The 11,662-nt window shown below is 42.6% G+C and overlaps 1 protein-coding gene and 1 long non-coding RNA gene across 5 annotated transcripts in view; one reads left to right on the forward strand and one right to left on the reverse strand.

The window, feature by feature from the left end:
* RCAN2 (regulator of calcineurin 2) overlaps positions 1-10,173 on the forward strand; it is a 257,618-nt gene extending 247,445 nt beyond the window's left edge. For all 4 annotated transcript variants that reach the window (XM_005552815.4, XM_005552816.4, XM_015449345.3 and 1 more), the window contains one exon: positions 7,614-10,173. In XM_005552815.4, the coding sequence (XP_005552872.1) occupies positions 7,614-7,774 (161 nt within the window). In that variant the 3' untranslated portion in view covers positions 7,775-10,173. The remainder of the gene's footprint in view (positions 1-7,613) is intronic.
* LOC123572949 (uncharacterized) overlaps positions 1-11,662 on the reverse strand; it is a 58,689-nt gene that overhangs the window by 762 nt on the left and 46,265 nt on the right. The gene's annotated exons all lie outside the window — the stretch shown is intronic.

The following is an 11,662-nucleotide window of genomic DNA, read 5'->3' on the forward strand; positions in this document are numbered from 1 at the left end:
TGTCTTTTGAGAAGATTCATTGTCAAAGAGACCATGTCTAGAATAACTATCAATGGCCAAAACAAAACAAGGCAAGGTTCAGAAGGAATACATAATCCATCTTTAGCTAGAGAACAAATATTCACGAAAAATATGAGTTGCCATGAAAATGTATTAAAAGTGAAAGATAAAACTAGGCTCCCTGTCCGTAGAGTCGCTTGTAGAATATGAAAACAGTGGGAAGTATGAGAGTTAGGGACAGAGAGGGACTATGAGCACATTCTTTGAAGTCAGGAAAACCTGAGTTCAAATCCTGGCTCTGGCATTTACTACCTGTGTGATCTCAACTTCCTGTTGTGTAACTAGACATTATGAAACCCACATGACAGAGCTGTTGTTATAATTAAAGATCTATTTCATGCCAAGTAGTTACAGGCTTTCCTGTGCCTGGCATTTGTAAGTGCTCCATAAACAATTGTTACTATGTTTAGGGAATGTAGTGAGTTTCTATGACACCTACTGTGTGCTAGCACTGATAGAATGCTGATAAGAGGATAGACGCTTGCCTTTAAATGGTTTCCTACTTAGTTGAAAAGCTAAAACTTACACAAGTTAAACTATAGGAAGAATATTCATCTGTGAGTACATACCAGACATCACACAAGTATGTTAGTAATGGCCAAGCTTGATGCTCTTCATAAATCAATCACATATTCATTGAACATTAACATGTACCTTAAGCTGCAGCAATCACAAAACATTAAGTCTTGACTTCCATGGTTTGGAATATAACACATTGCTAGAGGAAATAACTAATGAATAAGACAAAAGGTGATATAATTAAGTATTATAAATGAGTGTTTCTGACTATCTCAAAAAAAAAAGAAAAGCTGATATTCAAACGGCAACATAAGATTTTCTGTCTCATGAAAATAGAGGTATAGAAAAGGTTAGGAAGAGAGGAAAAAAGGAGAGAAAATTGCCAGTGATGACAGAGAAAGGGGAAGTGGTGGTTGGAGGAAAAGGGATAGGTTCATTTTGAAGACCAGATTATGTGATACCACTACCGTGAGATGCAGCCTGTTATCATTCTCCCCTTACTGCCCTTTGCAATGGTGTCTCCACTGAGGAAAAGCTCTTTGCAATTGTTCAGCTGCTTAATTCTTTGACTATTGTGTGATGCAATCAGATTAGTTAATCATACTGGAAACCGGGAATTACTTGGGGGCAACAGTGGCCAAAATAATATCGCCCTAAATAATCATAACATGCATCTTGGGAGAGGGCTTTATCAAGTATTTGACACATATGTCTGTTTCATAGTATCCCAGTGATATGAGTGTTGTCCACATTGATGAGGAAAACTGAGGTTCAGAAATGTTATATAACTTTCTCAGAGTCACATTACTCATATGTGATAAGGTGAACTCTCCAACTGTTGTCTTAGGTGGCTTATTCTGGCACGGAAGTTAGTTCCTGTCGTGGGGAAACTAGCAAAGAGTATTTTGAGTGGGAGGGTTAGTCATGAATAGGGTTATAACAAGGGGTGTGTGGGGAAGGAGCATGCAGAGAAGGGTTGCCAAGCAATGTTCAATAGTGCTTGGTGACTGATGACATGATGAAAGAGAAAGAAAATTCAAGGATGACTGACTCTAAGGATTTGCACCTAGAAGGCTGGAAGAATGATGGCACTTCTAAGAAGTGTGATATCTGGGAAGGGAATCTAGATTGGCAGAGAAAATAATTCTACTTTAGACATGTGAGTTTGGAAAAGAGTAGTCAACTTACAGAGAGATGTCAGTAAGTCAGGATGCAGGTGTGAGATCAGGCCTGGATATGTAGCTCCTCACAGGGTAGGAACTGGGGCTCATGATGACCAAGAGAAAGAATGTCCTGGCAAGAAGAGCAGCAGGTGCTGAGCAGAGCAAAGCCTGGCCTTGCCTGTTAGATGTGGCTGTATTTTGAAAGCCTCACTAGTTCTGGGATTCTATCTATTGCTTGGCAGTACACATACAAGGGCTTTGTCCAGCAGGCACTAAACTTTTAGGAGTATTTCTCCTTCCCTCCATCACTTGAGTTTTTCTTATTAGGAATCTAAACAATGAATCTCAAACTCTGCTCTAATACATAGACATGTCCCTCTGCTTCATCTCTCTACCCTTACCATGTCTGAATTTTGCTGATTTTTATAAACTTTGCATAATCATACTGATTATTTTAGAAAGAATTTAAGAGGTGGCCAAGTCATGACCCATAAGCCAAAGGTGGCATGAGAGAGAAACTCAGTGGCACTTGGGCTGCCAGCACCAACACATTTCTCTGCAGTTGTACCATGTGAGGTTGTGTCATGTCACCAAGTTTCCCAGCCCCTGGCCAGCACAGGGACTCACCCTCCTCCCTCCTGAGAATGGGAAACAGCCCATGGGCACCCTCCCTCCCTCCTGCAGACATAGAGGAATTGGGACATTGTCACAAACATGTCTCCAGCCGCTTGGGAAAAGAGGAGACAGAACTTCGGCATCTATTTTAAGCAATGGCCAAACCTCAGTCAGTTCGAAAGGCCTGAATGAGAATTTAACTGTTAACCATGTGCTAAAAGGTTTTTCATTTACTTGGCTGAAAATTTGTTTCATGGGATAGGTAGAAAACCCCGACCAATGCACTTATTGGTGACTTTTGATCCTGGTCTCCTTTCCGCACACCAAGGAGAGGACAGTTTCAATACTGGCAGAGGAGTGAGCATGTGATGGGTCAACGCTCTGCTTGTCTTATCAGAGAAATGCTGGTTCCATTGGTATGTTCTCGTTGCACCATGGCAGGACCTCCCACCCTGTGTGGGCAAGGCTTGACAGGCTCTCTGTCCCCAAACAAGCCCAGTTGGTCCCTGTGCCTGGTGACAGCATTGACGTCAGCCCTTGTGGTGGAGGAATTAGTTGAAGCCCAAAGGGAAAAAGAGGCCAAAAAAAGAAAAATTCAATCCAGCAAGACCAAAGCCATTTCTTTTTATTTTGTGAGCTCTCAGCAGCTGCTAAGCTTTGCTGGATTTCGATAGTAAGACAGTTTCCAAGAATAGAACAGCGCAATGTCAGAGTTAATGGGATCACAGCAATAAAATATCTCTACTAGTGAGCGATCTGATGGTATTAAGTTGACGTGGAAGTGTCTTTGCACCCTGCACACAGAGCGGCCTCCCTGCTTGCCCTCCCATCCTGAGTGTGCCCCCAACACACCTATTCTGAGAGGAAAGCAACCACTTCTGAAGCTGTAAATACATTGCAATAGAGGTGTCTTCAGGCCAGTGACTCACGCCTGTAATCTAAGCACTTTGGGAGGCTGCGGCGGGTGTATTACCTGAGGTCAAGAGTTCAAGATCAGCCTGGCCAACATGTTGAAACCCCATCTCTGCTAAAAATACAAAAAATTAGCCGGGTGTGATGGCGGGTGCCTGTAATCCCAGCTACTTGGGAGGCTGAGGCAGGAGAATCATTTGAACCCAGGAGGCAGAGGTTGCAGTGAGCCAAGATCGCGCCATTGCACTCTCCAGCCTGGGCAACAAGTGCAAAATACTGTCTCAAAAAAAAAGAAAAAAAAAAGATTCCTTTAAAGAAATGTTCGTTATCCAGGGCAGGGAGAACAAAAGGTTTAATCAAAGGCCTAGCTTTGTTAGATTTATTACAATGTCTTTAAAATGGCCAGCTTCTCGCTAACAGATGGAAAAAAGAAGAAGGGCGTCTGAGTTCTCTGAATTCTCTGGCCTGAGCCTTGCCCTCACCTCCACCCCAGGTCCTGCGTCTCTGTGGCAGGTTCCTTTCTATTCTTCATCTGAGGATAACAGAGGCCATTCCCCCTTCATCAATGCACTCCCCATCCACAGAGCAATGAATGAAACTACAGTGGCCACCAGTGTTTCTTCAAAAGGGGCTTCCGCTGCAAATATAAGAACTTAAAGAAATCCTATACACAAAAACAAGAATCACCACCATATTTGATGACTCAGCAAACATTTCTTTCTCTGTCTCTCTTTGGATGGTGTCTTTCATTTAGAATTGCAAGGACTTCCTGAAGGAAAGACAAAATTTGAGAAACGCTGGATGCAATCAACTCAATCACTGGTCACTGTTGGACTTTAAGTGACTTGATGTTCTTTCCTGAACAACAACGAGAACACCAAAGATGAATGGGAGCTAGTGGCTGGGAGCACCAGAGAAACTATCCAGGATTCCTTAGCTCCTTTCTTTTTTTTTTTTTTTTTTTTTTGAGACAGAGTCTTGCTCTGTGGCCCAGGCTGGAGTGCAGTGGCATGACCTCAGCTCACTGCAACTACTACTTACTGGGTTTAAGTGATTCTCATGCCTCAGCCTCCCCAGTAGCTGGGGCTACAGGCATGTACCACCATGCCCAGCTAATTTTTGTATTTTTAGTAGTGGTGGGGTTTCACCATGTTGACCAGGCTGGTCTTGAACTTCTGACCTCAAGTGATCTGCCCGCCTCGGCCTCCCAAAGTGCTGGCATTACAGGCATGAGACACCACGCCTGGCCTAAACTCTTTTTTTAACAAGCACTCCCAGTTAATTGTCAGATGTTTAAGAACCACTGCTCAGAGACACCCCCAACCAGAGCTGCCCACTCTGACCCAGAGCCTTTGATACAACCCTCAGATAAAGCTGGTTTGATGTAGGTTTCTCTCCTTAGCAATGTCTGCAGATGATCTGTTTACCTGGGGACGTGGATAAAAATGCCAAAATATTTTAGGGAGAACAGAACCCACACAATTAAGTGAACCTTACTTAGCATCGATACATACAGCACTACACCACTTATGTGTGGTATGCAACTTCCCCATGGATTACAGTGTGGCTGGGTTAATGCCAACTACCAATTCTTGCTCCACAAGGCAGGATAGCAAAGAATAGCATGAATGGTCAGGCAGGCATCTCCTTCCTGGCTCTCCCCTGTATTTCTGCTCCTGTCACTGTCTTCTGTATCAGACTGGGCCACATCAGCTCGCTTGTATCAGAGATTCAATGCTTTTTGATGTAGTTCTCCCTACCTATGATTTCACCACTTCTAGACTTTAAATACAGAGTCATATCAGCCATACTTCAATGGCTGTAGCTGGTTCTATTTTTCTGTACTATTAATATCCAGGGAAATGCTGGAGCTGTAACACTTTCTGTGAAATATTTGCTGCCCTCACCCAGGAAAGCCTTTCTTTATACAGCAGGATGTCGAGGGCAAGAGTTGCCCAATAGAGACTTCTCTGACTCTTAACTGAATGAGCACACTCTCAGCAGGGTATGGCTGTGTTCGTTTGCTAAAGTTGCCATAACAAAGTGCCACAAACTTCCAGGTGCAGTGGCTCACACCTGTAATCCCAGCACTTTGGGAGTCCAAGGTGGGCGGATCACCTGAGATCAGGAATTCGAGACCAGCCTGACCAACATGGTGAAACTCTGTCTCTACTAAAAATACAAAAATTAGCCAGGCGTGGTGGTGCACGCCTATAATCCCAGCTACTAGGGAGGCTGAGGCATGAGAATTGCTTGAACCTGGGAGGTGGAGGTTGCAGTGAGCTGAGATTATGCCACTGTACTCCAGCCTGGGCAACAGAGCGAGACTCTGTCTCAAAAAAAAAAAAAAAAAAAAAAAAAAAGTGCCACAAACCGAGTGGCTTTTATGACAAAAATTTATTGACTCACTGTTCTGGAATTTAGAAGTTCAGGTCAAAGTGTGCACAGGACCATGTTGTCTCTGAAGGTGTCAGGGAGGGATCTGTTCCTGGCCTTCCCTAGCTTCGGGTAGTTCCTTGGCTTATGGCTGCATAACCTCAGTCTTCACAGGGCATTCTCCCTGGGTGTATGTCAATGTCCAACCTTCCTTTTTCTACAAAGGTGCTAGTCATATTGAAGTAGAGCCCACCCTAATGACCTCATCTTAATTTGATCATCTGCAAAGACCTTATTTCCAAATAAAGTTACTTTCACAACTACTGGAGGATAGTTAGGACCTCAACATCTTTTGAGGGGACTTGATTCAACCAATAACAATGGCTGTCTCTGAATGTCTACATCCTTCCCAGCATCACTTAGAAGAGCTTTGATATTTATTGCATTATCGGTGCTCCTCATTCCCAGCATCAGCACCCAGAATTTAAAACTACCTTGTGAAAGTTTGCCATTTGTACCATTAAGGCTTACCAAGATATGCACAGTAGCACGTAATTAGTGTCCTGTCACTGGAACTGACAATACTTGCTCCAGCCATCCAGTGGAGGCACTTGTAAGACTGAGAATAGCAGATTCCTGGGCTGCATGGGGTCTGGCTTTGATCCTGGAAGAAGGGCAGGATTTAGGGAACTCTGGAAGATAAGTGAGGCTATGCCAAGTAAAAGTAGCTAGTTTGGTGGCCCTAAGAATTTAGCTGTCATGATTAGGGGCCAACAGGTAAACCAGTTTGACCGAAACAAAGAAAGAATCGACGCAGGTAGTGTTGGAAAAGATTGGTGAGATTACGCAGGGTCTTCTGTGCTAGACTAAAAAATTTATACTTGATCTTGTGAGATCTAGAGAGCCACTAACCAGGAGGATGTCTTGGAGTCATTGTTTTTGGAAGACTTTTCTTTTGATCCACGAAAGTTGGGAAGTGAAGGATGGGATGTCTGGAGAGGATTAAGATGAGTATGTCAACAATGAAGTTGAAAAGTTACAAGCATGGAGGTTGAGAATGCCACCTCCTCCTACCCTATCACCTGGAGGTCTTCTGTTTGTCTTTTAGACCCAGATCAGCTGCCAGTCCACTAGGACGCCTTTCCTTACCACTTGATGCCATAGTCCTTAACATACATTGCCACCATAGTACTCACCATTTTATACTGTGATATGTTCTATCTCCACATGTCTCCACTGGACTGTGTACTTGTGAAAGGCACAAATACTTTTTATTCTGCCTTGTAGCCTTTATGAGTAGCAATAGACCATGAGAGATGCTCAAGAAACATCTACTGAAGCAACAGAAAGACAGAAAGCCAGTCAGCTAACAGCAATTTGACTATAATATAAGCCAGTCAAGAATGTAGACACTTGGAACTAGAAAGGGCCTTGATGGTCATCTAACCCAGTTACTCAGTAACCACTGAATCTCCTGGGCATGTGATGACCCTGCCTTATTCCATCCTGGAGCAACTCTGACTGTAAGAAGTGTACTGCTGGAGGGGAACTCAGAGACTACCATATTCAAAAGATAAAGAAGTGAAGTGATTGGCTCAAGATTACTCAACAATTAGCAGCAAAGTTGGAAAATAGAAGAGAAACTAATATGACTAACCACCAAGCCCATCCAGTCCTCACCACCATCCTACAGAGTGGAGGTATTACCATGTTGAAATTTACAGCAAAGGATGTGAAGGCTAAGAGGTATTGAGTGGCTTGTTTGGGGTTGCACAGTTGATAAGTTGCAGAGCCAGGATATAAGGAAATTGATCTTCCACTTGCCGACACCCTGTGCCATCCCTGCATAAGATCGCAGGCTTCCTGAGACCCTGGAAAATGCTCCTCTCATTTCCTAAGCAGACCCTGCTCCAGGAGCTCTTTTGAAATCCCTCCCTCTTTCTCACTTCCATTTTCCTTGCTTTTCAGGAGAGAAGTATGAGCTCCATGCAGGGACTGAGTCCACCCCAAGTGTCGTCGTCCACGTGTGCGACAGTGACATAGAGGAAGAAGAGGACCCAAAGACTTCCCCAAAGCCAAAAATCATCCAAACTCGGCGTCCTGGCCTGCCGCCCTCCGTGTCCAACTGAGCTGCCTGCTCCGCCTCGACGATAATAGCCGTCTCCTCTTTATCATGCTTTTTCCCCCGTTGTTTGTCAAAAAAAATTGCCTTTAAATTCCTGGGTGTTTGGTTGTTTGAGATTCCTTCCTTGTTATCAAGCCTCTCGGACAAAAGGGCTAGGAAAAGGTGATATGTCTCCTGATCATATCATACCCATTAAGTAAAACCCATTATTTAGAAGGTTCTAGGGAAAAAAGTAGTATTTTCTTATTAAACAATCAGCACAGCCTATATCTTTGTTCTCTCATGTTGATCCAAGCCAGAGACATCAGTAACAAATAGCACCTGTGTTGTTTGTGAGCTGTTTCAGTCCCAGTCCTGACGTGTGTGCATTGTTCTTTCCTGGCCACTTAAATAGGACCATATGTAAACTTGACTTTGACTGCATGAGATATCCCTGTCTGGTCTCACTCAGTCCTCTGCATCCCGACATTCCCAGGACATGCATGATCACCAGCATTTATTTTCATGATTTGAGGATATCCTATAACTCACAGATTGTCAGCATCCAGCCATGTCCTATCTAGATTAGGAAAATGATCAGCATATTCCAGCTCAACAAGTCTGGGTATATTCACTATTGTGAGTCGATACACCATAGCTCTGTTGAAATTCCTGGAGGCAAAATTGAGCTTGGCCCCAAAGATATTCCTCAATAGATTTCAAACACCACTCCCCTGTAGAACTTTCCCAGCCTCGTTTGGGGAGGCTTGTCCAGGGTGATAGAGATCGATTTCAGACAAACCTATTTATTACAAAAGTTTCATGGTGTCTGAATGATTGTTTTCTCTCTTTGTATATTTGTACAAATGTTTCAGCTGTGCTTTTAAAATCTGGATGTTTTTTATTTAGTGATTGTTCAAACATTAGCTGCTTCAAAACATAATGTGCATTGCTTATGAATGCCTTCATATACTAATACAGATAACTCTGATAATATTACGCTCTAGTAAGGATCATGCTGAATTTTGAAAGGACACAAAACATCTAATGCCAATATATACATGATTAGCTAACATCTTTGCTATCAAGACCACTTGTTTTTAAATAAAGATGCAAGTGTCCGTTGTAGATTATTGGGATGAAGCTAAATCTCCAGAATGCAGCAGCAGCTGAGCATGTTAAAATGGGGAAGGATGATAGATACATGTATGCTGGTCCTACTCACGCAATGCCCGTGTGCTCAAAAAAGTTATTTGTTTTTGTTACGTGTGATTTTTCTATTTCTCTAGCCCAAAGTGCATTACAGAAGATACACCTATAGAACCATTACCTTCTGCTATATGTGCCAGGCCTCATCTACTCCTGTACATTAATGAATTACTTTAGATGCAAATGCAGATTACAATGGAGTGGGGGAAGTACTTTCATTACCCAAGCCTCAGAAAAACAAGAACAACAACACAGCAAACAGCTTGAGGGATTGTTGTGGTTTTTGACTAAGGTGTATGTTAGTTTCATCAGAAACTTAAAACATAGACTGATCACTCAGAAATTAAAGTCCGTTTTACTGTGAATATAGCAATATAGTACTGGACACAGTACAGGTGAAACTGAGGAGAGCATTGCTTGTAAAATCCTGAGTTTCCATAAGGAAAATGAAAACTCCTTTTAAAAATAAAATCTGAGGAGTGTACAGTAAGCATATGCTTTGACTTTCCTTTGCTGTGGAGGTTTTTGGTTTTTCATTGATGATTAATGACTACAGACTTAGTAGTGGAGAAATGGTGTCCTCTAGTGGAAGAAATAGTAGACTCAGCTATTCAGATGCAGAGCACTGCAGCAGCCAGCCTTTCGGAGCTGACTCTTCTTAGTCATCTGTGGGGTCATTTGACTTTTTAAGCTACCCTGAATTTTCAGAATGCAGGTTCTAAAGAAATCTAGGTGAGAGAAAATGTTTGAAAATGATTTTTAAATGTTTTTTAAAAGACACATCCGACATTTTTAACCACTTAGTAAAAGTTGAAATGACCATTCTGTGTAGTTATAAAAGAAACATAATGAAGTATATGGCCTCTGGAGTTAGTCTTAGTAAAACTTGCTGCTCTGTGTCAGTGTTAACCTGTCGCAGATCAAGTAATTCTTTCACTAGGTTGGGTTTGGGGAGGGGGAAAAGAGGGGCTTTTCCTAGGAGAACGGTACGAAATGGAAAGACTCCTTGAAGTGTTGCAAGGGAACCTCCTAGCACTGTGAAAGCCAGAATCGCCTCAGCATTTCCATGACACACATTATGCAAACCTCTTTAGCACTATTTTAAGTTTGAAAAGTTTAACAATGAAGGGGGAGGGGAAGATTTCCACCAACTGAATCATTTGTGCACGTGTATAGCTCAAAGAGCTTAGACTTCAAATATATCTGGTGAATGACTCTTTGTCCACGTGGTGTAATTTCTGTGTTGTCGACCTGAGTTGGGTTTTCTTGAGGGGTAATTGTGGAGGAGTGCATTTCAACCTAGAGTTTTTCTAAGACGTCCCCAACATATGGGGTTAACCCATATACCTAGGTTCTTCCTGAAAGTGGGGGAAGCTGGGTGGCAGCCATCTCTTGGGGGAAGGGGGCCTTGAGCAGGGTCTGGAGGGCTGTGTTGGCCTCTGATAAGAGGAACTGGGAGAGGTCCCTGTTTTATTGCCCTGTCTCAACATCTTGGTGCTAAAAGCCATTTCAACTGTATAAGAACCTCTTTTAATGTCTTCCCACTCTATTCTCTTGCTAAAAACACTGTAAGAGACCTAAGTTGGCAAAAAATTATTATTCAGGGAAAAAGCACTATAATAATCTAAATGATTAATACATTAGATTTCATTAAAATGAAGAGCTTCTGTTCATCAGATGGGTATTAGGAGAATGAAGAGGGACAGCATCAGACTGGAAAAGGATATTTGAGACACATGTAGTTGTCAAATAAATTATATCCAAAATGTTTTTTAAAAAAACTACAAATGGCACACGCCTGTAATCCCAGCACTTTGGGAGGCCGAGGCAGGTGGATCACAAGGTCAGGAGATCGAGACTATCCTGGCTAACACGGTGAAACCCCGTCTCTACTAAAAATGCAAAAAATTAGCCGGGCGTGGTGGCGGGCACCTGTAGTCCCAGCTACTTGGTAGGCTGAGGCAGGAGAATGGCGTGAACCCGGGAGGCGGAGCTTGCAGTGAGCCGAGATCGCGCCACTACACTCCAGCCTGGGCGACAGAGTAAGATTCCGTCTCAAAAAAAAAAACCTACAAATAAGGAAAACATAGACAATCCATTTCTTGAATCATCAAAATAATTTCAAAGGCACTTCACACATACAGGCAATTCACATACACACAGACATACACAAAATACCCAGATGACCCATTAACATTCAAAAGATGCTCAACTTCATTGCTTATCAGACAAAAGCAAAAGATAATCTCGGAGATACTACACAGAGCTATCAGAATGACTAAAATTAAGTCTGGGAAATAAAAAGTTCTGGTAAGGATATGAAGGAATGGGAACTGTCATGCGCCACTGGTGGAGTGTCGACTGGTACTGCCACTTCACTGCACTATTTGGTAGTATCTGCTAAAGCTAACAGGCCTCTCTGGGAGCAGTTCCACTCCAAGGCATGCACCTAGCAGATATGAGTGCTCACATCTATCAAAATACTTGTACAATAATGTCCCCAGCAAAGTTGTTCGTCATAGCCATTAACTGGATACAACCCCAAAGTCCTTCAACTATAGAATAAGCTGTGCTATCCTCACACAAAGGAATGTTACAAAGCAATAAGACACATAAACCAGTGGTACACAGGAACATGATGGATCTCAAAATCGTATTTTGAGCAAAAAAGAAAAACTAGACATGAAAGAATACATAATGTATG

This window comes from Macaca fascicularis, chromosome 4, assembly GCF_037993035.2.
Source record: "Macaca fascicularis isolate 582-1 chromosome 4, T2T-MFA8v1.1".
Classification (NCBI taxonomy): domain Eukaryota; kingdom Metazoa; phylum Chordata; class Mammalia; order Primates; family Cercopithecidae; genus Macaca; species Macaca fascicularis.